Below are 26,575 nucleotides of genomic sequence, written 5' to 3'. Positions count from 1 at the left end.
GTAATTCAGAGGTGTATAAGACATTCAAAGTACTTGATCTCATGAAATTGATATCCTAAGATTGGGGACAGACACTAAACAAGTAAATACATAATTTCCAATAACAATATACCTTAAAGAAAGTGGACTAGAGAAATGTGCAACACTACATAGGATGTACAAAAGGAAGGCTTCTTGCAGTAGGTAACACAAAAGACTGCAGAGGTCAGTTTTGTAAATATCTAGGTAAAGAACCTGCCAGGAAGAGGTAACAGCAAAAGCAAGTTCCTGTTTTTGAAGAAGGAACACATTTAAGGTACAAAGAAAGACCGAGATGACTCAGGCTGGGGATGTAGCTCAGAGGTAGAGGGCTTGCTCAGCACACATGAGGCCCTGGGTTTGATAACTAGCAATGCAAAAAAAAAAAAAAAAAACAATAAAAAAAAAAAAAAAAAAACAACCAAAAACCAGACTCATGAACAGAGAAAAATTTACTACATGATGCTGTTCCTGACATGTCATGTTAAATTGTCTGGACTTCAGCATATTTGTAAAATGCATACAGTAAACTTACTGAAAACACAAAGTGACCTCATATATATGCTTGGCATAGCACATAGAGCAAGGCATGAGTGACTATTATGATTTCAAATATACACATTGTTAATGTGTTTTAATGTTAGTAAATGCCTTATCTCCTTTATCATCTGGAAAGATTTAGACAAAAAAACTACAACTACTAGTATTTATATATTTATAATATAAAATCTAACTTCCCATAATTCTTGGATGTTTCAAATAGAAGTTGCTACAAAACCCTCTTGGTCTTTTAAGACCCCAGACAAGACCCAACTTTAGACAAGACCCAATTTATTAATAGGACAGGAATAGGTACAAATATCTCTAAATTATAAAACCCAGATGTATCACAGGTCTTAAAGGAAATATAAGATACTTCTGGATCTGAAAAAGTTAACCTAATTTTTATCTTGAATCCATCTTTCCTACCAATCCATCTTTCATTGTATCACTAGAATTAACTTTTTAAAACATGAGATTTGAAGTTTTATTTTGATGTTTAAAACACCCTAGATGTCACTCCTTTAAATACTTGGTGAAGTTCAAACTCCTTGGCCTGACCCCAAACTGCATTTCCAATCTCCTCTTCTACTATTTCCACGCTCCTTAGGCCCCAGCCACATTGTGTAACTCCCCATTCCTGAACATGCCCTGCCTTTCTCCCTTTCCACACCTCATCTTCCGGGGCCCAGAGGTCAAAGGTTTGCTGCCCTGGAAGGACACCCCTTGACCTTCAGACCATTAACTCCTCCATCTTTTCCTCTGCCATGGCAGCTCACCCGTATTTTACACAGGGTGAAGACAGTGATTTTAAGAATCAGTATCACAGTAACAGTCTCCTTCCTCAACCAGATGGTGAGAGCTTATAGTCAGAGAAAGCTACCTCATGCACCTGGATGACTACAGATCCCACCGTAGTACCTGGGTGACTCCAACTTCCACTGAAGTGCAATAGATACAAAATAAACATGGGTGGGTGTGACGTGTACCCCAAGATCCCCAAAGGATGAGTCTTTCAGGTGGATGTGAGAAACAGTTTCTTGACAAAGAGGACATGAGGTCTTACAGAAAAAGAACACAGAGACTTTCTGCAGGTAGATAAGATTTTAACAGATGAAAGTATTATATTATGGGGCGAGGTTTTTATTTGAATTAAGGATGTTTATTCCTTCTCGATGTGTTCCTGTTCAAAACTTTAGGCTTAGTCAGTAGAGTTGCATAGTCATATTCTCCACTCACACATTCAGTGTGGATACCCGGGTTGTCTGAATATAGTATAACAAAAATATTTTAGTTTAATAAAAAAATTTTCTCTTTATTAAAGAATGAATCAAGGAAAATATCTTTCCCATCATTCTAACCTTCAAAAAATTTTGTAAATAGCAATATCAGCTTGGGGGAAAAGGTTAAGAGTAAATTGGTAGATTCCCTCAGGCAGTCACTTGAAACACCCATTGCTAATCATCATTAATTCAGGCACACTCATTCAAGCAGTGACAATTTGTAAATTTACAGTAAGTGCCCATCAACATCACTGGAAGACTGTAATACATTCCATGTGAAAGAAGATACAAACAGGTTGATGGAACCTTCTGGCAATGGCAGGAATTTTGGCCTCAAGAGAATAAATTAAAAGGACTAGGGAGATAGCCTCCAAACATAGTTTGAGACAAGAAATTGTAGAATTTTGAAAGCCATGATGAAGAGTCTGTAATGCACTTGATATACCTCAGAGAGTTTTTGAGCACTTTTGAGCTGGGAAGTGCATTAAACAGTTATATTATTCAGGGAAAATCAGATTTTTGGGAAGATCCGCTTGGAACCTATTGCTGTGGTCAAGAGCTAGCAAAAACCTGAATAGTGATGACAGAAGGGCAAGGCAAAGGAGATACACTGTGGAATACTCTATAGGAATATCACTAAATGGCTCAGGGGCTTTCAGGCTCAAATCAGGGGAAGAGCTCTGTGCCTCACCCACAGAAGCAGGTGGAAGAACACAAGAGCAGATGTGAGTGTTCTTCCTCCCAGGGTCTGGGGAGGAAGGAGGCAATATAGGAAAGGGAATTGGTAAAGGAAAGAGTAGCAAAGGGATTAATTTAGGATTAAGGCCAAGTTTTCGTTGAGGACTCTTCTCTTCCATATACAGATCTTAAAAATAAAATTTAAAAAGTACAATAAAATTCAAAGGTGGAAGCAGCAATATCAAGTGATTGATCACCTGGTTGAGCCCAGAAGCTCAAGGAAATGAAACTGTTTCTATCTTACACAGTATCCAAGGAAGGTTAAAATAATGGCATAGATCTAAAAAATAAAAACTCATAAGTCCTAAGACTCCTGGGAGAATTGTCTTACATGTACATAATTGCAGTTCCTTTTCATCGAATGTAGTTTTAGATCCCTAAGGGGCCAGTATCCATACCTGACAATTCTATCCTAAAATACTGTGAGAATGTATGTGAGAAACAATAAATGCTCTCTGATTTAAGTCATTCTTTAAAGTTCTTACCATAAAACTTATAAGCCATTACATAAACCAATTAATTATCATCACAATGTGGAAAGAAATCTTTGATTAAAATATTTTTAGAGTTGCAAATGATCAGCTGGCTCTCTCTATTTTATATTATAAAAATACACTCTTGTCTATTTTACACACAGCACACAATTCATATCTTTCATTCCAAAAACAGAATCTACAAATATACACCCACACAATTCTAAAGCAAGCCCTAAAAGCCTTGATACAGTAATTCAAAGTAATCCTAGCTTTTGCTCCATAGTACAGGGCTCATTATTCCTACACTTCTGCAGATGGTGTCAGAAAGGTGAAGTGTCAAATCCACAAAAGGGAGACCCCAACAACTCATTGCCACTGCAATATCAATCATTCCTGGTGGGTTTTACTTTTATCTCCCTCCCTCCTTAGTTGTCCCCGCTCACACTGTCAGTTCAGTTAGAATATTTCACCTACACCTCACAATATGTCGAAAGGAAGTAGACACACGCTGTGAAAAGCTGGTAATTTTATTGGGGTCCTTTACCTTTAAAAATCTGTTACTTGGTCAAGTCTGGTTTCTGGGCTTCTTTTTTGCAGGGAAATTGAGGCAAACATTTTTATGTGGTCCTCTGGTGCCTGCTCTGTACTACAAGAATTATATACACAAGGATCATTAGAGTAGTGTTTCGCCCATTAAGATATAATAACCGTCAGCAGGGACAAAAAGCAGATCAGTATCACAAATTCAAACTAACAGGCACACATAAAAACTATGTGCCTGCTTTAGGCACATGCGCAGGGTCAGGGTCTCACACAATAGGTAAATTCCCTCTCCAGCTCAGAGCTGGCTTTTCACAAGGGTAAGTGGGAAGAGCAACAGGAATTCTTTTAGCCCTCCAGCCATTTTTTAACTCTGAACACTTTTCTATCTCCAAGTGTACCACGTTCAGATAAACAAAAAATGTGCTTGCTTTTAATTATTAAAAAATAATTCTAATTATTAAAAAAAACAAGCAAAGTCACTTAGGACATTATTCTTTTAGAGGGAAAAAGCCACCTTTAGGTGGCAAAGGAGGGAGACCAGGGTAGAGAAGATGCACATCTTAGCCTGTTTAAATTAGCCAAGAGAAATCTGGTCATCTGACATGTGGAAGATCTCACAGGATTGGGTTGGTTCATCAGGTTTTGGCCAATATTGATTTTAAGAATAATTCTGATACAACCCATTTCTTCTTTTTTGTATTCCCTTAGGTAGCTGACACCATTGCCTTGCACAAACTAGTGTGTAATAATTCTTGTACATGGATTCAATCTATTTCCAGCCCAACAAAGCAAAGGCTGATAGGATTATTTGACTCTACTAATGAAAATTATTTGTTGACAATGTTCACTTCCAATTAGCCAATGTAAAACTTAAATGTTTTATCCAAATTACAGTCAGTTTTTAAGGCCTCAATAAAAAGCTCAATTGCTAAGGAAAAGAAAACAGAATGAGGTAAGTAACACAAGACAGTTTTTTAAAATCCTGCATAACCTATCCCCCAAAACTCTAACAAACTTATTGTCCCAACCTCTACCAAGGAAAAAGAAAGAAAACATGGGGTTCATGAAAGGAGGCAATGATACAAATCTGAAAGTTGAAGAGAAAGGGATCTGGAACATCTTTCCACAGTCTCAATACCCAATAATGAGCCCATCACTCAGAAGGAAGACCAAATCCAAGATAAAAGTACAAAACATGAAAGGCCGGGCAGGTAGAGAGAGATGCAAAGAGGCCAGCGGACAGGACTTGCTCCCAGAAGTGCTCTGAGACCACAGCTCTTTATAGTAGTCCCAAATCCCCCAGAACCTCTCTTCAGTATGCCTTGATTTCCCCCAACTGGCACTATGACCTACCTGTGATAGGTGCCAGGCTCACCTATGCAGACAAAGATGTGCAAGAACTTTTGCTGGATGCCAGTATCCAAATGAAATGCTTGAGGGACCAGTTAGGAAGCAGCTCAAAGGAACCTCTGTCCACCACATTAGAAGGATTAATAATTAATTGCTATTAGCTATTACAACCATGACAAAACCCAGGGAAGCAAAAGCTCATACAGAAAAATGAAAGAGCACAAACAAAAGTTGCTTCCAGAAACACAGAGGATAAAAAATATCAAGGGAACATAGTTTCTAACCTTAACTACACTGTTATATGACTAAGTAGAGACCTTAATTCAGGTATCCATGGAATGAAAGGTGAATGTAAAAAGATAAAAAGGGAGATGTTCAGAGGTGGAAAAAAATGACACTTACCTCATAAAACTCCTATAAACAAGGAGCATTTAGCTAATCTATTCCAAATTCTCAAAATCACTCAATCTCACAGAGCAAAAATCCTAATTCTCGCTTAAGTCTAGGCATGTAATATACCTGAAGGTGGCCAAGGAGCCACTTTAGAGGTACAATTAAAATTGCTCATGGTTCAAACCTTAAAGAAGTGCACAGAGCACAGAATTCACAAAACTTCCTCTCCCTTATCCCCTCTGTTCTCTGAAGGCCAGTGGAATGAGAAACGTTCGGGTTAAGCGGCTTCTGTTCTTCCATTAGTTCTGGTTCTTTTAAGCTGAAATTACATTCCAGGCAGATTGGATGGTCTCAGCCAGATGCCTGAAGGTAAAGTACAAAGAAATGCCACCCTCTGCTTGTTGGTCTCAGCTCTGCAAGTTAAAGAATGTATAATGGTTTAGAAAGAGGTGGGTGAAGTCCTGCTGCTCAGGTGTTTTAGAGAGGAAGAAAAAGTGGGGAAGAAAAAGGAAATGATAGAGCTACTATTTATGTTTATTTTATTAAAAAATTTTAACATATATTTAATGAGTTAATTGACACTGGCCCATTCACTGAGTGACATGATGATGTCACTTAGACAGTAACCTCCTTCATGTATGACATCCACTCTTTCTTTGTTTTTGACATACTATGAGACTTGAGGGGGAAATTAAAGTAAGTTTTTTGATTCTAAACTCTGCTTTCAGCCGAATTTCACAAAATAAATAAGCTGAAGTCAAGATTCCTGAAAAAAAAAAAAAACAACTATAGACTTATATCTATCAAAATAAGAAAATGATAGAGTAGATGATGGTGAGCACAAGCTCTTTGTCAGACACAGAACAGAGTAAAAGTAAGGATGGTCACAGTAGATCTGCTAAGAAGTTGAGCTCTGTGAACATTAATTAAAAAAATTATCAAGAAGACTATCTAAAATGTGGGTTTAGATTCACTATTGTCAACAATGAGCCTTGTCCTAATTGTGTTAGGTTAATGAGAACCTGAAACCATCAAAATTAGCAAGGCATTTAAAAGTATTATTGATCTCATTTTAATTCAGATTTCCCTGTTTTAAAATGAGCATGTAAATTTTGTAATGCATTTATGTAACATACACATTTTAAAAAACATATCTTGGAAAACCATGCTCTAAAACTTTTTACTGGTAGGGTACACTATAAAAAATTTTGGAAGTGAAATGCCTTTTGAGTAGTGACTTCTCTAGGCTAGAGTGAGATTTTCCTCAGGAAAGTCCTAAATAAATTGTGGTCAATTTCAGATGTCTGACCAAATCTATTATGTTTTAGACAGCTCCCATAAATCTGGACATAAGATTTTAGATATTATTAAGGCCAAAACAGATAAGGTCCAGAGGGCATTCTCAGATCTGGGTTTTGGTCTCTTGAGCATAAAATAACCAATCAGTATCCCTTTCTTGTACTGAGATTCCTCAACAGAAAGATAGGTTATGATGCAGCTGAATGATCAGGCTGAGACTCTGGACTGGTAGAAACTAAAGTGAAAAATGTTTTATTTTGATGTTAGATTAAATATTATAAATATGAATTCTGAGTGTACGGGAAATTCCAGACGAATGCCAGGAGGTTTCTGGCACCTAGTGTGTGGCAATGCATATGGAGGTTTATATCAAGAATAGTCAACAGCAATTTTCCATATCCCCTGGGACAGAATTAGAGGAAATCACTAATGTGGAATGAAAACACTCATTTTCAATCATGATAGGCAGTTGCTGTGTCCACAGATGCCAAATGCTTTTAAATATAAGTCATCCCATCTAGCAGATGGAACACCAGCAGTCACTTATTCGGAATCTGTCCAGGCTCTGTGGGCAGGATGGTCAGCCTCCTGGAACCATTCTCTCCAACAACCAAGGCTTTCCTTTGGTGATTCAGAGTTTTAGATTTCAGGCAGTATATGAGGATTTGGCTTTGTTCTGAAAGATGTCAAACATCTCTTTGGGTAGAGAGAACCAGGTAGAGGTTCCTCTTTGAGGTTTATTTTATGTCTCACCTAGCCTTATCCACCTACTGCCATTAACATAATGATCTCTAGTTCTATTCATTAAACTGCTTTTGTTCTACATTTCTACTTTTCAAGTTTTGTATCATTATGCACACTCTTGCTGAATCCAAAATCTAAGGGTGCCGGCTGAATTTCTTCTTCATCACTCTCTGCAGTACATTTCTATAGATGCAGTCTTAGTTCTGGCCTTTATCACTTATCATCTGAACAGTTGCAAACTCTTTCTAGCAGACTTATCCTCCTTTAATTTCATTTTTGTTTATTCATCCAACAGGCACTTAGATCAGCACCTGTATGCTGGAATCAAGTGCAAGGTGCTGGGGACATATCAAAAAGCAGTCTCCATCTCGGAGCTAATGTTCTGGTAGTTGATGTAAATAAGAACATAAGCAGATACTTGAATACAACATTAAGTAGGGAGAAAGTGAGATAATTAACTTAGGATGAGTTCTATTAGGAAGCAAGGATGTGAGAAGGCCTTTTTGAGGTGCCATTTAAGCTGAAACCTACATTAAAGAAAAAGCTAGCTGTATAGAGCATTCCAGATAGAGACAATGTACTATGCATTCAAAGATACAAAAGGAGGGAAGAACTTGCCCTTTTCAAGGAATCAAAGATGATCACTGTGGCTAGCTAGAAGTGCAGTGAGCAGGAAGGCTAGAGGAGCAAAGGGAAGGAAGTTAGAGATACAGAGCACATAGGGCCTTCAAGGTCGGTCTCAGAGACACTACTGCACTCACAATCAGTCAGCACTGTTCCCCTAAAAGATCTTATCTCTGGCACTGATGCAAAAGGTCCAGACTTCATGTGATGACATTCTGGGCCCTTCCTGTTTTGGATGCTGCTTGTGTTTCCAGCCTTACCCCTGAAACAAACCACATTCTTATGCATTCTGTACATGTAAGTTGTGTCCCCTTTTGCAAGTCTTATTTCCTGTTCTTTCCTCTAGGCGAAGAGCTCTGTCTCTGTGTGTAAGAACTCATCCTCTAAGACTCATCTAAAGTTGTACGTGAAGAGTAAAGATATTTCTGTTATTTCATAGCCCACTCTACTGCAGTCTTGGCTGCTTGTACATCCCCTCCCACAATCGTGTGAGCTTTCCAAAATGTTATACTTAAAATTTTAAATGTTGTTGAAATCATGGTGCCTGATAAGAGCTGGCATTTAATACATGTTAAAGACAGGCAGTTAGTTTTACCCAAATGCACCAGAATGGAATATGTGACGTTCTGATTCTATATAGACTAAGGCTTAGTCTATTAAAATAATCAAATTAAATTTAACAAACATTTGAATATATGGCTTTAATACATGATGCATTAGACCAATTAGTTGTAAGCAATACTTAATCAGAGAACTTCCTAGAAAGCAAATAAACATAACATCAAGGTACAAAAACTGGTTGTTATTTATTAACCACAAGAGCTTGAACATAGAATTGCAAAATTTCACTTCCTGAATGTACACTGTAGACAGACCGCCCTAGTGGACCACATAGAGTAGTGCTCACCATACCAATAAGAAAAATCAGGTTGCTCTTTAAGAACTGGTCCAGTTTTCAGGAAAATGAATAAAACTAGAGACCATTATGTTAAGCAAAATAAGTCAAACTCAGAAGGTCAAGGGTTGTATGTTTCTCTCATATGCAGAACCTAGAGAAGAAAAAGGAAAAGAAAGAGGGGGAGATCTCATGAAAATCAAAAGGAGATCAGTAGAGGAAAGAGGTCAAGGGACGGGAGGTGGGGAGAGAAGGGGAAATTGCTGGGCAGTGATATCGGCTAAATTAAGTTGTTTAATTATGTGCATATATGATATGTAACAACAAATACCATTGTTATGTACAACTTATAATGTGCCCATAAAAAAAGTGGAAGGAAAAAAAAAGACCTAGACCAGTAAAAGCCAGATTATCGATCTCATCTATTTGTGGGAGGTACCTTTGTACTGAAATACTTAAAACTCTTATCAAGATGACAAAGCTGTAATCCCAGCAAGACAAGATTGAAATGTCAAAATTGTTATTTAGAAAACTGGAATGCTTGAAGCTCTTCAGGATACCCGTAGGTACTTCTGTTCCTACAAACAGAATAATATTTTTTATAAGAATCAGGCATTTCCAAGAATCAGAACTGTTCCTTTCTACTCATACCTTCCTGTCTCTTCTCATTGATCCCTCTGCTCATCCATTCAAAACACACTCACTGTGTGCTATGCACATGATAGGGATAGGGTGAAGGAGACTGCATTTTCGTGGGGAAAACATCAGGAAGAGATACAATGCCACACAGAGACAAGTGATGGAGAAAACATTGAGCAGATAAGATACTTTATTCATAACAAAGAAATATTCTCCTCCCTAAGTGAACAAACTAGGGTTCTGGTTTATATATCAGCTTCTTGTAAGTTTGGAAAATGTGAGTTAATGCCTCTGGTCTTTGTGCCCTGACAAAGATGAATATATGACCAGAAGGCTTAGGAATAAACCAGAGGCTTCTGAAGTATGGTCATTTCACCAAGGCTGATACACTGTGAGACTGCCTGGCTGCCAGCTGGCCGCCTCCAATCACATCTCCCCTCACATAAAAGTAAATGTTTCAGGCCAACCTCAGCACAGGGAGTCCTTTCGACAGAATGACAACACAAGGCCAAGCACATTCCATTTATGACCAGACATGGATTCAGAATGAAATATAACTGACAAAGCCCTGACTCTTAGTGACCTCCACGTGCCAGTGTCAGTCAAGGGTTCATCTGGAATACATTGCTAAAGGAAAAAATGGAATGGAGATTATTTTTTAGAACTTAGGAGCCAACTCTGCAGTGGATACATAGGTGCCTGAGGCAGATGGAAGAGCTAAAATCATGCTCACACTACTTAGATTTATGTGATGCCAGTTTGCATCTCCAATGCTGAAATAAGAGTTGGTTTTTGCTTCACAAAGGCATGTTCTTGCCCAAAGTAGAATCTTGGAAAGGTCTGGGTGAAATAATTTTTACTCAACTTACAATGAATATTGAGCCAATGAGGCTGGAATTCCATGGGAAGGTTTATGATCCTGAGCAGTGAACTACAGTATCATGGGGCTAGAATGACCCTTGTTCATGTGGCAATCTGTCATCCTGAAGCAGGACATGGCTAATAGGAACTGCATAAAGGCCATGGTGGTGAAACCAAGCACACCTGGCGAGACATGTTGTTCACAACAAGACTCTCCCACCACACCTGCAGAATCCCCTTCTCATTGCAATGACTGCCTCAGAGAGTTACTTTCCCACCACAAGACTACCAACTCCCCTGCAGAATTTTTTTTCCTTTCTTCCCTTTTTTTCTTTGCCGTAGCATCACATTCTCCTGATCTGAATACTTCTCCTAGAAGACCTAACTTTAGATCCTTCTAAAGTCACTGAAGAATCCTAGTGCCCCAAAGTCAAAGAAATCTAGTTACCACAATGTTTCCCAAGGTTTAATATTCATACTTACATATTCAGTTCTACTGTTGAACATAAATGTTAAAAACGTTTCACTTATCCAAATACTTGTAACTGTCATTTACTTTGGATATCCATATTTCCAGCCTTTTGTGGAATTTAAAATCTTTTATAATACAGCAAAATTTTAAGCCCCTGAGAAAGCTACTTTAAAAGGAAAAGCAGCATGTGAAAGGATCTCAAGAGCCTCTTGGTTTAGGCCTTCAGGAGTGGCTGAGTCACAGGGTAAAAAGGAACAAGCAACACCAAGAAAAACCGAAGGGTGGGGTAGCTTCAGAGTGCTCCCACTGTTAAACCAACGCTTAATTCTACTGAAGCCACCTTAAAGATTGTAGTCCACTCAGAAAACATTGTAAGTGACATGCCAAAATTAAGATTTACATTTAATTTATTACTGAGAAAAGGGAACATTGTTCTAATGAAAGATACAAATTTTTAAAAAGTATGATGGCTTTTGATTCCCTTTTCTAGAAATCCAGAGAAGTACACAAAAATATTTTTTTTTCTTTTATAAATGTCTTTTATTTAAAACTGAGCCAAAGATAACCAAGTAGGGAAAAAGAACCACACCATCACCAACAACAAAGTGATTAAGAGACAATGATGTAACCACATGGTTGATAAAAGTATTTCTCTACAGATGTATTCAGCCAATGAGGAAGAAATGATTAAATTAGTACATTGTTATTTTGCAGACTTCTAAAGAAACAATCTGAGCAAAGATCACCAGTGCCTACTAGTGTCATAGACAATATTATATACTTCTTGATGGAATATACAATAACATCTATGAAGTATTCTTCCACCACTCAGATTAAGCTTCTAGGTCAAATTAGCAGTATACAGAAAACACATTGGACAGAGAAACTTAATTGCACAGTAATGTAATCAGCAAAATAAAAAAAAAGGAAATATCTACAGGACAAGTAACCTTCTGTCTTCAATGAATGAATTACAAAGGAAAAAAAAAACACAAAAAGAAGATGGGGAGGAGAAAACTTCAGATTAAAAGAAACTTGAGAGACACATCAATGGCAATGCAGAACATCTGTTTGGATCCTCATCCAAAATAACTGTAAATGAATGGGTAAATTAACGAGTATAGGAACAACCAGGGAAACTACAACCACAGATGTGAGGACACTGAGAAACTGTTATTTTTCTTTTGAAAGGCATCATATGACACTAGAGTTATGTTTGAAAAAGTGTCCTTATCTTTTATGGCTAGTACAAATATTTTTAGCAGATGAATTATAAAATATCTGAGATTTGCCTCATAATAATCCAGTTGGTGGTAGGGAGGGTGCTGGAGACAGAAACAAAAGTGAGGAGATGGATATGTAGCTGGGCATTGGATTCATGAATTCATTATGACATTTTAATTTTGTATATGTTCAAAATTCTATGATAAATGTTTTAAAAATCTAAAAGTTGTAAAAAAAAATGATGGAAAAGACTTACCCTGCTGGATATCCTTCATTTCTAAATGTAAACTAGATATCAAGATTCCCACGGTTTGAGATCGTTTTCCATCCAATAACTTGATGATCTGGAATTTTAAAAGAAAAAAAAAAAAGAATACAAGCTCAAATGACTATAAAAATCTTTTAGGAAGCACACAAAGAGACAGTAAGACTCAGATACACTGAAGGATGAGCTAAACGGACCACAGACACTACTCTAAATGATACTTGATTGGAAAGCAGCTTAACTGAATTTGCAGATGTTTTACAAAATAAAGGGGGAAATGCTGCGGAGAATTCAACCAGCCCAATGCAAACACTAAAAAAATCTTCAGAATATTTTACTCTGATCTTTTAACTCAAATATTTTTTAACTAAGTTGTAACAGAAACATGATGTACAATGCTACACCCAGCTTTTTCACTTATCAATGGGATATTGTCACATTGCTGCCTAAGTCTCCAGTCTTTGCAGTGATTCTGTCTGCTGAAGAGCTTAGTGGAAAGAATATTCCCATCTTGTGACAGCTTCCCATCAGCAATGTGGCCTCGAGGAATCTAACTTCATCCTGAGCTTATACTTACTGCATTTAGCTTATACATTGATTTTAGATATTAAATGATTTGACATATATAAAGTGCCTAACATATTTGCTGATCTATATTTACTATGTAAATAAAGTTTCCCTATTTCAGGAAGTTAGGTTGCTTCCTATTGTACAATCATTAGCATAAAGAATTGTAATATTTTATTCATGAAGTTTTAATTTTAAATTGTTTCAAATTATTTTTTATCATAATATGTCTCTCAAAACTTTTACAATCTTTTTAAAAACTGCAAGTACTTCATCGCCAATTACTTCAACATTTATGAATAGCCCCTAAAGAAGTCTAGTAGTTTTTTCAAAGCCAAATAAGACAAATCAGCTCCTACTAATGTATAACACAGCGACCACTAAGGGGGGAAATTACCTTTTCCCTAATGTAGCAGGGCTGAGAAAATCAATAGGAAACATACATAAAACATCACCAAATCTTCTAAGTGTTTTTAATGTACTTTTCTGGGTAAAATACAAACTAAACAGCTATATTTCCCTTCCCAACTAGGTGTTTAAAAATTACAAAATATAGCGAAGACAGGACTAAACAATAGCAATATCTACCACATATTTTTTAGTATGTTAGTCTAGTTGTTTAGTGGTTGAACAAGGGTAACAAGAGTTTGTTACAATCAAGATTATCTAATAGCCTAATTCTCTACCTACCTATCAATTTATTCTCAATTATTACCAGCACTTTGTCTTCCCTTTTCCTAATTAGAATGGATATTTTTATATAACTATTAGGTATAAAATATAGTAAATACTAAACTTTAATCAAGATAAAAGAAAAATCTGATTTTTCAGTTGCTCTGTTTAATCATTTCAACATTAGTCTTAGATAAAGATTTCTAGAGAAGATAGAATTTCAGGAGTTTCAAGAAGGATATAAAGAAGATAATTATTATTTTTATAATTTTTCACATAAAAGCAAACACAAAAGAAGTAGTAACAAAGCATAATCAAATATCTTTAAAAATGTTGTTTCTTGGAGAACCCAAATTTAAAGCCAACTGATTTTTAAAAGTCCAATACAAAATTAAGAAAATCCAAATAGGTTATAAATAATGAGCCATGTATTCATTAATTTAAAAAATATTTGCTGTGTATATGTTGTGCTTCTGGGACTATTTTGGACTCTGGGGATGCAGAGGTGAGTGAGACAGATTAAGAAGACACTGCCCTCAAGAAGCATGTAGCTTGGAAATTTTGAAATTCACTGTGGTGAAATTGCTATTGTCTATCAAAACACAAATAAATTAATTGCCTAAACTACCAAGATAGCAAATTCAAAAGAAGATGGGCTTTGGGAAATTGACTAGATATGTACTTAAGTGTCCAGGACAGTGACTGATACAACCATGGCATACACATCAATGCCCAGAAGACAGGCACGGGAATTCAACTTATGTCAAGATTGCATTTAGGTCACCAAAGTTTCTTCAAATGAAAAATCAGACTATACAGTCAGGACTCCAAAATCCATTAACCACACATTCTGCCTGCAAGACAATGTTCAAATGCAAGTTGTTCTACTAAAAGTGACAAGCGAGACACCTGAGGAACCCAGCCAATGCATACTGATTCTGCTGTCATTTCTTGCTTGCAAAGCCAAGTCAATCCATCCCCACTTCATCATTCCACCAGGCTGCACTGTGGAAAGGATGTCACTGCAGGAAGCCATCCTTTGAATTTTACCCATGACTTTGGGTGAAAGGTGTTAGGAAGGTGTTACTTGTAGGGTAATGCCTTAAAGAGTTTTTCCTAAATTCGGTACTGCCTCCTAATAGGGTGGGTAAGGTTGGCAGTGGAATTAGAGCCTTTGTATTTTTGTTCCTATATATGTACCAAATTCTGTCTACTTCGGACAGAACCTTTGCAAATATCTTTTTATGTTTCCATTTACTCACTTTTCATAGCAGAATAATTCTGGAGTCCTTCTCAAAACCAACTCAAATATTTGGAACACAGTGGACATTGAATTTATATCCCAAACCCTGTTTATTTTTACTTGTTTTCGTGGATCTGAAAGCTTACTTTTTAAAGATTATTACTGTGAAAAATACATAACATGAAATTTACTTTATTAAAAATTTGAAGTATAGAATACAGTATTACAAACTATAAGCAAAATGTTCATTAGAACTCTGGAATTTTTTCACCTTGCAAGACTGAAACTATATCTATTGAAGAGCAACTTCCCAATTTTCCCTTCCACCAGCCCTTGGCAACCACCATTCTATTTTCTATTTCTATAAGTTGAACTACTATAACTATCTCATATAATGTCACCACGAATTATTTGTCCATCTGTGACTAGATTATCTTCACTTGGCATAATGTACTGAAGGTTGACTCTCATTGTTGTAAATGACAGATTTCCTTTTTTCATGGTTGGATAATATTTTATTGCATGTATACACCATATTTTCTTTATCCATTTATCCCTTGATAGGCATTTCACTTTAGTTTTATTTTTTTCAAATCTTGTTACTGTGTTTAATGCTACAATGAACATGGAAATGCAAATGTCTTTAAGATTCTGATTCCAGTTCTTTAAAATAATCAGGAGAGGGACTGGAGAATCATATGGTAGTTTCATTTAAAAATTATTAAGGAAACTCCATACTGTTTCCAGTAGCAGCAACACCATTTTATATTCCCATTGACTATTCACAAGGATCTCCAATTTCTCCATATCCTCACCAAAACTTTATATTTTCTGGTTATTTATTTATTTATTTTTTTGTAGGCACCATGCTAACAGGTATGGGAAGCTATCTCACTGTGGCATTGAAATGCATTTCCCCTGATGATTAGTGATGCTGGGCATCTTTTCACATACCTAATGTCCATCTGTATGTATTCTTTGAAGAAATGTCTACTCAATTTGAGAAATTAACTAGATGTATGCTTAAGTGTCCAGGACAGTGATTGATACAACCATGGCATACACATCAATGTCCAGGAGACAGGCACAGGAATTCAATTTATGACAAGATTGTAATTAGGTCACAGGGGTTTCTTGAGCCCATTTTAATTGTTTTTAAATGGAATTTTAGGAATCCTTCCCATAATTGGACATTAATCCCTTATCAGATATACAGCTTGCAAATACTTCCTCCCAGTTTGTAGGCTGCCTTTTCACTCTGTTAATTGTTTCCTCTGCTGCACACCTCCTTCATTTGAAGTTGTCCCACTTGTCTATTTTTGGTTTTTCTTGCCTGTGCTTTTGGTGTTGTACCAGGAAATAATTTTCAGGATCAATTTTGTGAAGGTTTTCCTTTATGTTTTTTTCTAGGAGTTTTTAGTGTAAGTCTTTAATCTATTGAGTTGATTTTTGTGCATGTTGTGTCTTTCATTCTTTTGCAAATTATCTTCTTCCCATTGTTTTAGCACTTTTGTCAAAAACCATGTGAGCACACATGCATGGGTTTATTTCTTGGTTCTCTATTGTTTTCTGTTTGTCTATAATGTCTGCCTTTATGCAATGTCATTACTATTTTGATTACTCTAGCTTTATAATACATTTTTTTAGTCAAGAAATATGAGGCATCCATGTTTGTTCTTTTTTGAGGTTGTTTCTGCTGTTTGGAGTATTCTTTGGTTCCAGATGAACTGTAGGACTTTGGTTTGTTTTTTTTGTTTGTTTGTTTGTTTCTCTATTTCTGAACAACTCCCACTGGGATTTTGAGAGGAAGTGCATTGAATCTGTAGATCCCTTGAGGAATTTGGATGTTTGGACTACATTAAAGCCTTCCAATCCATAACATGAGACACTGTCTTTCCATTTATTTGTGTCTCCCTCAATTTCTTGCAATAATGTCTTGTAGCTTTCAGTGTATGAGTCTTTCACCTTCTTAAGTTTATTGCCAAGTATTTTATTCTTCTTGATGCTATTTTAAATGGAATATTCTTTGGGGGGTTGTTTGTTTTTTGGTGTACAAAAACAACTAATTTTTATACATTGATTTTGAAGATTGCCAAGTCTAAATTTATTAGTTCTCAGGTTTTTTTTTTATCCTTAGAGATTTCTACACATATGATCATGTCATCTGTATAAAGAGATAATTTTATTTCTTCTTTTTCACTTTGGTTGTCTTTTATTTAATTTTTTGGCCTAACAGCATTAGCTAGGTTTTCCAATATTATGTTCAATAGAGGTGGTGAGAGTGGGCAACCTTATGTTGTTCTTGATCTCAGTGAAAATGTTTTCAGCAATGAGTACAACGTCAGCTTTGAGTTTTTAATACATGGGCTTTATTATGCTGAGATAATTTTTCTTCTACTCCTAGTTTGATGAGTGATTTTTTTTATTATGAAGTGTGTTTGAGTCTGTCAAGGGTTTTTTTCTGAATCTATTTAGATGATCCTATGATTTTTTTATCTTTTGTTCTGTTAATGGGATGTAATACATTGATGGATGTTCAAATGATGAACCATCCTTGCATCCCAGGGATAAATCCCACTTGCTCATAGTGTCTGATCCTTTTAACATCCTCTTAAACATGGTTTGCTAGTATTTTGTTGGGTAAGTTTACATCTATATTAATCAGGGATAATGGTCTATAGTACTCTATATAGTGTCTTTGGCTGTGGTATCAGGTAATGTTGACTTCATACAATGAATCTGTTCCATCTTTTTCAGTATTTTTAGAAGAAAAAATTTTGCTTCTTTAAATGTTTGATAGATTTCTTCACTGAAAACATATGCTTCTGGGCTTTTCTCTATCAGGAGATTTTTTAAAAAATATATTTGATTGAATCCTCTTACTAGTTATGACTCTGTTTAGATTTTGCGTTTCTTCATGAATTGATCTTGGTGGGCTGTATGTTTCTAGGAATTGATCCTTGTCTTCTGGGTTAATTTTTTTTTGCATATAACTGCTCATACTAGTTTCTCAAAATTCTCATTTCTGTGGCAGAAATCAGTTGTAATATCTAGTCGTTGGTCCAGCTAAAGATTTCCCAATTTTTATTATCTTTTTTAAAAAAACACTAACTCTTAAGCCAGGCACAGTGACACATGCCTGTAATCCCAGCTGCTCAGGAGGCTGAGACAGGAGGATCCCAATTTTGAGGCCAGCTTCAGCAACTTAGTGAGGCCCTAAGCAACTTACACAAGACCTGATCTCAAAATAAAAAAATAAAAAGGGATGGGGGATGTAGCTCAGTGGAGTAAAGTGCCCCTGGGTTCAATTCCCAGTACCCCAAATTAAAACTCTTTGTTGATTTTTTTTCCCTATTTCCTATTTTGTTTACTTCTGCTCTAATCTTCATTATTTCATTTTCCTGTACTCTGGGCTGTTCTTTGCTCTTCTAGCTTCATCATGTGCACAGTTAAAGTTGTTTGAGATCTTTTTTGATGTAAGTGCTCACCCCTATAAACTTCCTCTTAGTACTGTTTTTGCTGTATACATTTTGGTATATTGTGCTTTTTGCTTTTATTTGTCTTAAGCTATTTTCCAGTTTTTCTTTAGATTCCTTCTTTCACCCACTGGTTGTTCAGGAGTGTGTTGTTTAACTTCTACATACTTGTGAATTTTCCATTGTTCCTTTTACTATTATCGCTAGTTTCATTCCATTGTGGTTGGAAAAGATGCTTGTTATGATTTCCATCTTCTCAAATTTGTTAAGACTTGTTTCGTGACCTAACGTTCTTTCTATCCTGGAGAATGTTCCACGTGCTCTTGAGAATAATGTGTAGTCTATCCCTGTTGGGTGGAATGTACTTCACAGTCATCCCTTGGTATCCATAGGGGATTGGCTCCAGGACCCATGGTGGACACAAAAATACATTGATGCTCAGGTCCCTTTTATAAAATAATGTAGTATTTGCACATAATCCACAAACATCAGCCTGCATATTTCAAATTATCTCTAGATTACTTACAGTGTGCAGTACAAAGTAAATGGAGCATAAGTAGTTGTTATACAGTATTGCCTTGGGAATAATGATAAGAAAAATGTCATATTCAGTATAAACACAACTATCATAGGCCTAAGTACACAGTATATGAATAAGAGGCAAAGAATGCTTCCATAATGAGTGTTGAAGAGAACCTGAGGATCTGTAAATTGGTGGAAGGTTACAGTAGAGTATGCCTATGCATTATTTCATTAGCAAGGATTCGGCGCAATGCTCGTTGGTTGGCCCATTCAAGTTTTGCTTTGTGGAACTTTCTGGAATTATTTCTTTTAGATATTTTTCTATCTACAGATGTTTGAATCTGTGGATAACAGAATCTGTAAATACAGGGGGCTGAACGTATATATCTGTTAAATCTATTTGGTCTATAGTGTTGTTCAAGTCCTCTGTTTCCTTATTGTTTTGTGTCTTGTTCTATCGATGTTTGGAAGTGGTACTGAAATCTATGACTGTATTGTTTTTTTTCCCTTCAGCTCTACAGTTCTATCAAAGCTTGCTTTATATACTTAGCTCTGATATTGGTTTAATATATATATTATATATTAGTTTCCTGGTGGATAGTCATTTTGTCATTATATAATATCCTTCTTTGTCCTTTTGAACAGTTTTTGTCTTAAAGCATACTTTGCATGAAATAATTATGACTGCCTTGCACTTTTTTGCTTTTACTCCTTAATTTAGCTAAGGGTTTGTCAATTTTGGTGATCTTAAAAAAAAAACACAATTGTTGGAATATCTTTTTCCATTATTTTTTACTTTCAGCCTATATATGTTCTTAAATATAAAATGAGTCTCTTACAAGAGACTTTGCAGATAGCATACTGATTTTTATTTTTAATCATTCAGCCACTTTTTTTTTTGGTATTGGGGATTGAACCTATAGAGTCACTCTATTACTGAGCTCTATGAATAGTTCTTATTAGTTTTTATTTTTGAAAGAGGCTTTCACCAAGTTGCCATGGCTAGCCCTGAACTGTGACCCTCCTGTCTCAGTTTCCCAAGCATCTGGGATCACAGGTATAACCACAATGCCTGGCCCACTCTGTCTTTTGCTTGAGAAGTTTTTCCTTCTACATATAAAGTAATCACTGATGGGGAATGACTTATTATTGCCAGTTTGTTAATTTTCTGTCTGTTCTGTAGCTTTTTAGTGACTCTTTTCCTCTCCTCTTTTGTGTTTTATTCTTTTCTTATAGTTACACACTTTGATTCCTTTTTCATTTTGTGTACCTTTTCTGGGCATTTTCTATGTGATTATCATGGGACTTATACAAAACATCTTATTTTTTACAATATATATAAAACAATCTATTTTAAACTGCTAACTTCAATCACATACAAAAATTCTTCTTTACTTCTCTACTACCTTGAACTTTGTTATTGAAGTCATATATTATAACTTTATATACTGTTCATCTTAGAGTTACACTTATCTTATTCTTATCTTTTAAATTTCATACCAGTTAAGTGATTTACTTGCCACCATTACAGTATCCTCTATTTGTCAATATATTTACCTTCATCCCTAAACTTTGTACTTTCATATGTCTTTTGTGTAACTGGGTAGTGTCTCATTGTTTCAACTGAGAAAAAACTAACTTTATCACTTTTTGTAAGGCAGGCCAAGTCAAGCGGAGATAAACTCTCAACTTTTGCTTATCTCAAATTCTCTATTTCTTCTTCATTTTTATTTTTATTTTTTATTTTTTTATTGTTGGTTGTTCAAAACATTACAAATTTCTTGACATATCATATTCCACACTTTGATTCAAGTGGGTTACGAACTCCCACCTTCACCCCATACACAGACTGCAGAATCACATCAGTTACACATCCATTGATTTACATATTGCCATACTAGTGTCTGTTGTGCTCCGCTGCCTTTCCCATCCTCCACCCTCCCCCTCCCCACCTCTCCCCTCCCCTCCCCTCCTCTCTCTCTACCCCCTCCACTGTATAACCCTGAGGGTCTCCTTCCATTTCCATGCAATTTCCCTTCTCTCTCCCTTTCCCTCCCACCTCTCATCCCTGTTAAATGTTAATCTTCTTCTCCTGCTCTTCGTCCCTACTCTGATCTTAGTTACTCTCCTTATATCAAAGAAGACATTTGGCATTTGTTTTTTAGGGATTGGCTAGCTTCACTTAGCATAATCTGCTCTAATGCCATCCATTTCCCTGCAAATTCTATGATTTTGTCATTTTTTAATGCAGAGTAATACTCCATTGTGTATAAATGCCACATTTTTTTTATCCATTCGTCTATTGAAGGGCATCTAGGTTGGTTCCACAGTCTTGCTATTGTGAATTGTGCTGCTATGAACATCGATGTAGCAGTGTCCCTGTAGCATGCTCTTTTTAGGTCTTTAGGGAATAGACCAAGAAGGGGAATAGCTGGGTCAAATGGTGGCTCCATTCCCAGCTTTCCAAGAAATCTCCATACTGCTTTCCAAATTGGCTGCACCAATCTGCAGTCCTACCAGCAATGTACAAGTGTACCCTTTTCCCCACATCCTCGCCAGCACTTGTTGTTGTTTGACTTCATAATGGCTGCCAATCTTACTGGAGTGAGATGGTATCTTAGGGTGGTTTTGATTTGCATTTCTCTGACAGCTAGAGATGGTGAGCATTTTTTCATGTACTTGTTGATTGACTGTATGTCCTCCTCTGAGAAGTGTCTGTTCAGGTCCTTGGCCCATTTGTTGATTGGGTTGTTTGTTCTCTTATTGTCTAATTTTTTGAGTTCTTTGTATACTCTGGATATTAGGGCTCTATCTGAAGTGTGAGGAGTAAAGATTTGTTCCCAGGGTGTAGGCTCCCTATTTACCTCTCTTATTGTTTCTTTTGCTGAGAAAAAACTTTTTAGTTTGAGTAAGTCCCATTTGTTGATTCTAGTTATTAACTTTTGTGCTATGGGTGTCCTATTGAGGAATTTGGAGCCCGACCCCACAGTATGTAGATCGTAGCCAACTTTTTCTTCTATCAGACGGCGTGTCTCTGATTTGATATCAAGCTCCTTGATACATTTTGAATTCACTTTTGTGCATGGCGAGAGAAAGGGATTCAGTTTCATTTTGTTGCATATGGATTTCCAGTTTTCCCAGCACCATTTGTTGAAGATGCTCTCCTTCCTCCATTGCATGCTTTTAGCCCCTTTATCAAATATAAGATAGTTGTAGTTTTGTGGATTGGTTTCTGTGTCCTCTATTCTGTACCATTGGTCCACCCACCTGTTTTGGTACCAGTACCATGCTGTTTAATGCAATGCCAATCTTCTTCATTTTTAAAGGACAATTTTTATTGAAAATAGTATTCTTGCTTGGCAGTTTTCTTTTAATACTTTGAATATATTATCCTTCTGGTCTATAAATTTCTGCTAAGAAATTCATTGACAGTCCTGTGCAAAGCCCTTATACGTAATAAGTTAATTTTTTCTCTTGCTGTGTTCAAAATTCTTTTTCTTTTGACAATTTGATAATAATGTATATTGGTATGATTTTCTTTGGGTTCTCCTTGTTGGGGCCCATTGGGCTTTCTGAAACTGTATGTCTACTTCCTCTTCCAAAATGGGAAGTTTGGGGCCATTTTATTTCTTTCAATATACACTTTGCCCTTCTATACCTTATCCTCACAGTGTTTATTGACCTGCTTGTTGATATCCTTTAAGATCCCAAGATTTACTTCCCTCTTCCTTTTTCTCTTTGCTCAACTAGCCAGGTAATTTAAAATGAACAATCTTTCAATTCTTTGATTCCTGCTTTTATTTGATCAAGACTGATGCTTAACCTTTCTAGTGAATTTCTCAATCCAGTGGCTGCATTTCATAACTCTCAAAATTATATTTTATTCTTTTGAAACATTCCTCTTTGCGAATACTTGCATTTGTTTATGTATCATTTTCCTGATCTTATTGATCATCTTTATGACATTTCCTTTGAATCAACAAATTCACATATGTCTGTGTCCAAAGAGTTGGTTTCTAATATTTATATTGTTCCTTTATTTTTTTGAAATTAAGCATGTAGTGCTTTTTTGGACACATTATACATATTAGGGGTACAATATAAGTTAATACATGTATACAGTGTGTAGTGATAATATCAGGATAATTAACATTTCCTTCTCAAACAGTGTTATGGGCCTGCCACTGCTGCCCCATCTCTGAACACAGCAGCCTCCCTCTTAGGACACCAGCTAGGGCCTGGAAACCCAATATCAAGATGTCTTCAGGTATGCTGCTGCAGCCACCATCTCAGAATGTAGCGGTCTCCATTTAGGGACACTGTCCAGGGCCTGGAAGTCCATTATCAAGGTGCCTGAAGATTTGGTGACACCTAGCTCTTCCTGCTAAGTGTGCTAATAGCCACCATCTTGCTGCAGAGCCAGGAGACAGCTGGGCTCTTCTTAGCTCCAAAATTCCTGAAGTGGGATGGATGGGGCTGGCTATATCAGGTCAGAGGCTGGAAGAGGGAGTAAGGGGATCTTGTTCTCGATTCACCCAGCCAGCTGGTCCAGCACCCAGTGGGTTCCCAGGGCCCACTCAGGCCAGCACTCACTAGTCTCCAGCACCAGCCCAGTGACCAACTCCCTACCCAGTCCTGTGGATGCAACAGGTCTGGCATCAGTCTGGCAACCAACAGGGCCCTCCGGCTCCCCAATCCCCAGTCTCCCAACCCCTCACTAGGCACCAACCCAGTGAGTGCTCACAGCTACATATCTGGTCTATACTCTCAGCATTTGGTCCTGATTCCCCATATATAGAACAGCTCTCTGAGACTGGTGCACAGAACCCAGCACTCAGCCCTCACGACTGCCTTGCAGAGAAGTGCCTGACCTCTTAATAGAAGCTGGTTGGTTCAAGGCTATATATTGTTTGCATTGGGTGCTGTTAATATTGATCTCCCCCCTAAGGGTGAAGTACTGGAAAACTTCAGGGGCAGTATAAGTCTGTGGGGTGAAAACTGTACTACCTCAGAACCACACTGCTATATAGGAAGAAAACTAACAACATGAAAAAACAAGGGAACAAAGCACCCAAAACAAACCACGATGCTCCAATAATAGAATCCATTGACAATACTATAGAAAAAACTTTAGATGAGGAGTTAAGAATGTACATAGTTAAAATGTTTCATTACTTAAAGGATGATGTAAGGAATGAAAACAGAGATAAATTTCAGGAGATGAAATATCACTTCAATAAAGAGATAGAGGTTATTAAAAAAATCAAGCAGAAATACCCAAAATGAAGGAATCAATAAAACGAATTAAAAATAAAAATTCAATGGAAAGTATCACTAACGGTCTAGACCACATGGAAGACAGAATCTCAGGCAACTAAGAGAAAACATATAATCTTGAAAATAAAGTTGACCACACAGAGAAGATGGTAATAAAGTATGAACAGAACTTTCAAGAATTATGGGACAAAATGAAAAGACCAAATTTAAGATTTATCGGGATATAGGAAGGTGCAGAGATACAGGCAAAAGGAATGCATAAACTTTTCAATGAAATAATATCAAAAAATTCTCCAAACTTGAAGAATGAAATGGAAAATCAAATACAAGAGGCTTACAGGATCCCAAATGTACAAAATTACAACAGACCCACACCAAGGCACACTATAATGAAAATGCCTAGCATACAGAATAAGGATATAATTTTGAAGGCTGAGAGAGAAAAGTATCAGATTACATATAGGGGGAAACTAATTCAGACCTCAGTTGATTTCTCAACTCACACCCTCAAAGCTATGAGGTCCTGGAACAACAAATACTAAGGTCTGAAAGAAATGGATGCCAACCAAAAACTTTATATCCAGCAAATTAAGCTTCAGATTTGAAGATGAAATAAAAATCTTCCATGATAAACAAAAGTTAAAAGAATTCACAACCAGAAAGCCTTCGCTATAAACATTCTCAGCAAAATATTCCATGAGGAGGAAATTAAAAAAAAAAAGTGAAAACCAGCAAAGGGAGGAACTTCACAAAAGGAAAAGACAATCAAAGGAGAAACTAAGTCAAATTAAAAAACAGAAATAAACCAAAATGAACAGGAATGTAAATCATATCTCAATAAAAACTCTGAATGTTAATGGCCTAAACTCATCAACCAAAAGACATAGACAGGCAGACTGGATTAAAAACAAAACCCAACAATATGCTGTCTCCAAGAGACTCATCTCATAGGCAAAGACATCCACAGACTGAAGGTGAAAGGAAAAGAAAAAAACATACCACTCACATGGATCACGAAAACAAGCAAGGGTTTCTATTCTCATATCAGATAAAGTGGACTTCAAGCCAAAGTTAGTCAGAAGAGACAAATAAGGAGATTTCACACTGCTCAAGGGAAGTATACAGCAATAAGACAACAATTGCAAATTTAATTTTTAAAAATTTTTAATATGTATACATTTTAGTTGTAGATGGACTGAATGTCACTCATTCATTCATTCATTCATTCTTATGTGGTACTGAGGATCGAACCCAGTGCCTTGCATGTGCTAGGCAAACACTCGAACACTGAGCCACAACCCCAGTCCACAAATGTAAATATTTATGCCCCAAACAATGGAACATCTATGTACATTAAACAAACCCTTCTCAATTTCAAGAATTAAACAGACCACAACACAATAACACTGGGTGACTTTAACACACCTATCTCAATACTGGATAGATCTTTCAAACAAAAACTACACAAAGAAACTATAAAATTAAATAATACAATCAATAATTTGGACTTAACGGATATATACAGAAACAAACGAATCAGTTTCTTATAGAGAAGGAGCACATCACTTCTTCTCTAAAATATACCATTTCTTATGTCACAAAGCAACTCTTAGCAAATACAAAAAAGAGATACTATCCTGTATGCTATGAGATCATAATGGAATGAAATTAGAAATCAGTGATAGAATAAAAATAGAAGTTACTCCAACATCTGGAGGCTAAAAATATGCTATTGAATGACTAATAGATAGCAGAAGAAATCAGAGATGAAACAAAAAACTCTTAAGAGGTTAATGAGAACACTGATACAATATATCAAAGTCTCTGGGACACTATGAAGGCAGTGCTAAGAGGAAAGTTCATTGCATTGAGATCATTCATTAAAAGAATAGAAAGTTAATGAATAAATGACCTAATATTAAACCTCAAAACCCTAGAAAAAGGAGAACAAATCAACCTCAAAAGCAGTAGAAGAAAGGAAATAATTAAAATCAGAGTTGAAATCAATGAAACTGAAGCAAAAGAAAAAACTCAAAAAATTGACAAAACAACAACTTGGTTCTTTGAAAAAATAAATAAAATTGATAAACCCTAAGCCACGCTAATGAAGAGAGAGAAAACTCAAATTACTAAAATCCATGATGAAAAGGAAATACAACAATGAATACTACTGAAATAGAGAATTAGAAAGTATTTTGAAAATTTATACTCCAATAAAATAGAAAAATCTTGACAAATTTCTAGAGCCATATGATCTGCCCAAACTGAATCAGGAGGCCCTACACAATTTAAACAGATCAATTTCAAACAATGAAATAGAAGATGCCATCAAAAGCCTACCAACCAAGAAAAGCCCAGGACCAGACAGATTCTCAGTTGAGTTCTAAAAGACCTTCAAAGGAGAATTAACACTAGTACTCCTCAAATTTTTCCATGAAACAGAAAATGGGGGAA

At 36.3% G+C, this 26,575-nt stretch overlaps 1 protein-coding gene across 3 annotated transcripts in view; it reads right to left on the bottom strand.

Moving 5' to 3' along the window:
• Fmn1 (formin 1) overlaps positions 1-26,575 on the bottom strand; it is a 370,333-nt gene that overhangs the window by 131,384 nt on the left and 212,374 nt on the right. For all 3 annotated transcript variants that reach the window (XM_027926187.2, XM_027926188.2, XM_027926189.2), the window contains one exon: positions 12,356-12,443. In XM_027926187.2, coding sequence (XP_027781988.2) covers positions 12,356-12,443 — 88 coding nt within the window. The remainder of the gene's footprint in view (positions 1-12,355; positions 12,444-26,575) is intronic.

Source organism: Marmota flaviventris, chromosome 2, assembly GCF_047511675.1.
Source record: "Marmota flaviventris isolate mMarFla1 chromosome 2, mMarFla1.hap1, whole genome shotgun sequence".
In the NCBI taxonomy this organism is placed as follows: domain Eukaryota; kingdom Metazoa; phylum Chordata; class Mammalia; order Rodentia; family Sciuridae; genus Marmota; species Marmota flaviventris.
The sequence above is the reverse complement of the archived record's forward strand: the minus strand, read 5'-3'. Positions and strand labels throughout refer to the sequence as shown.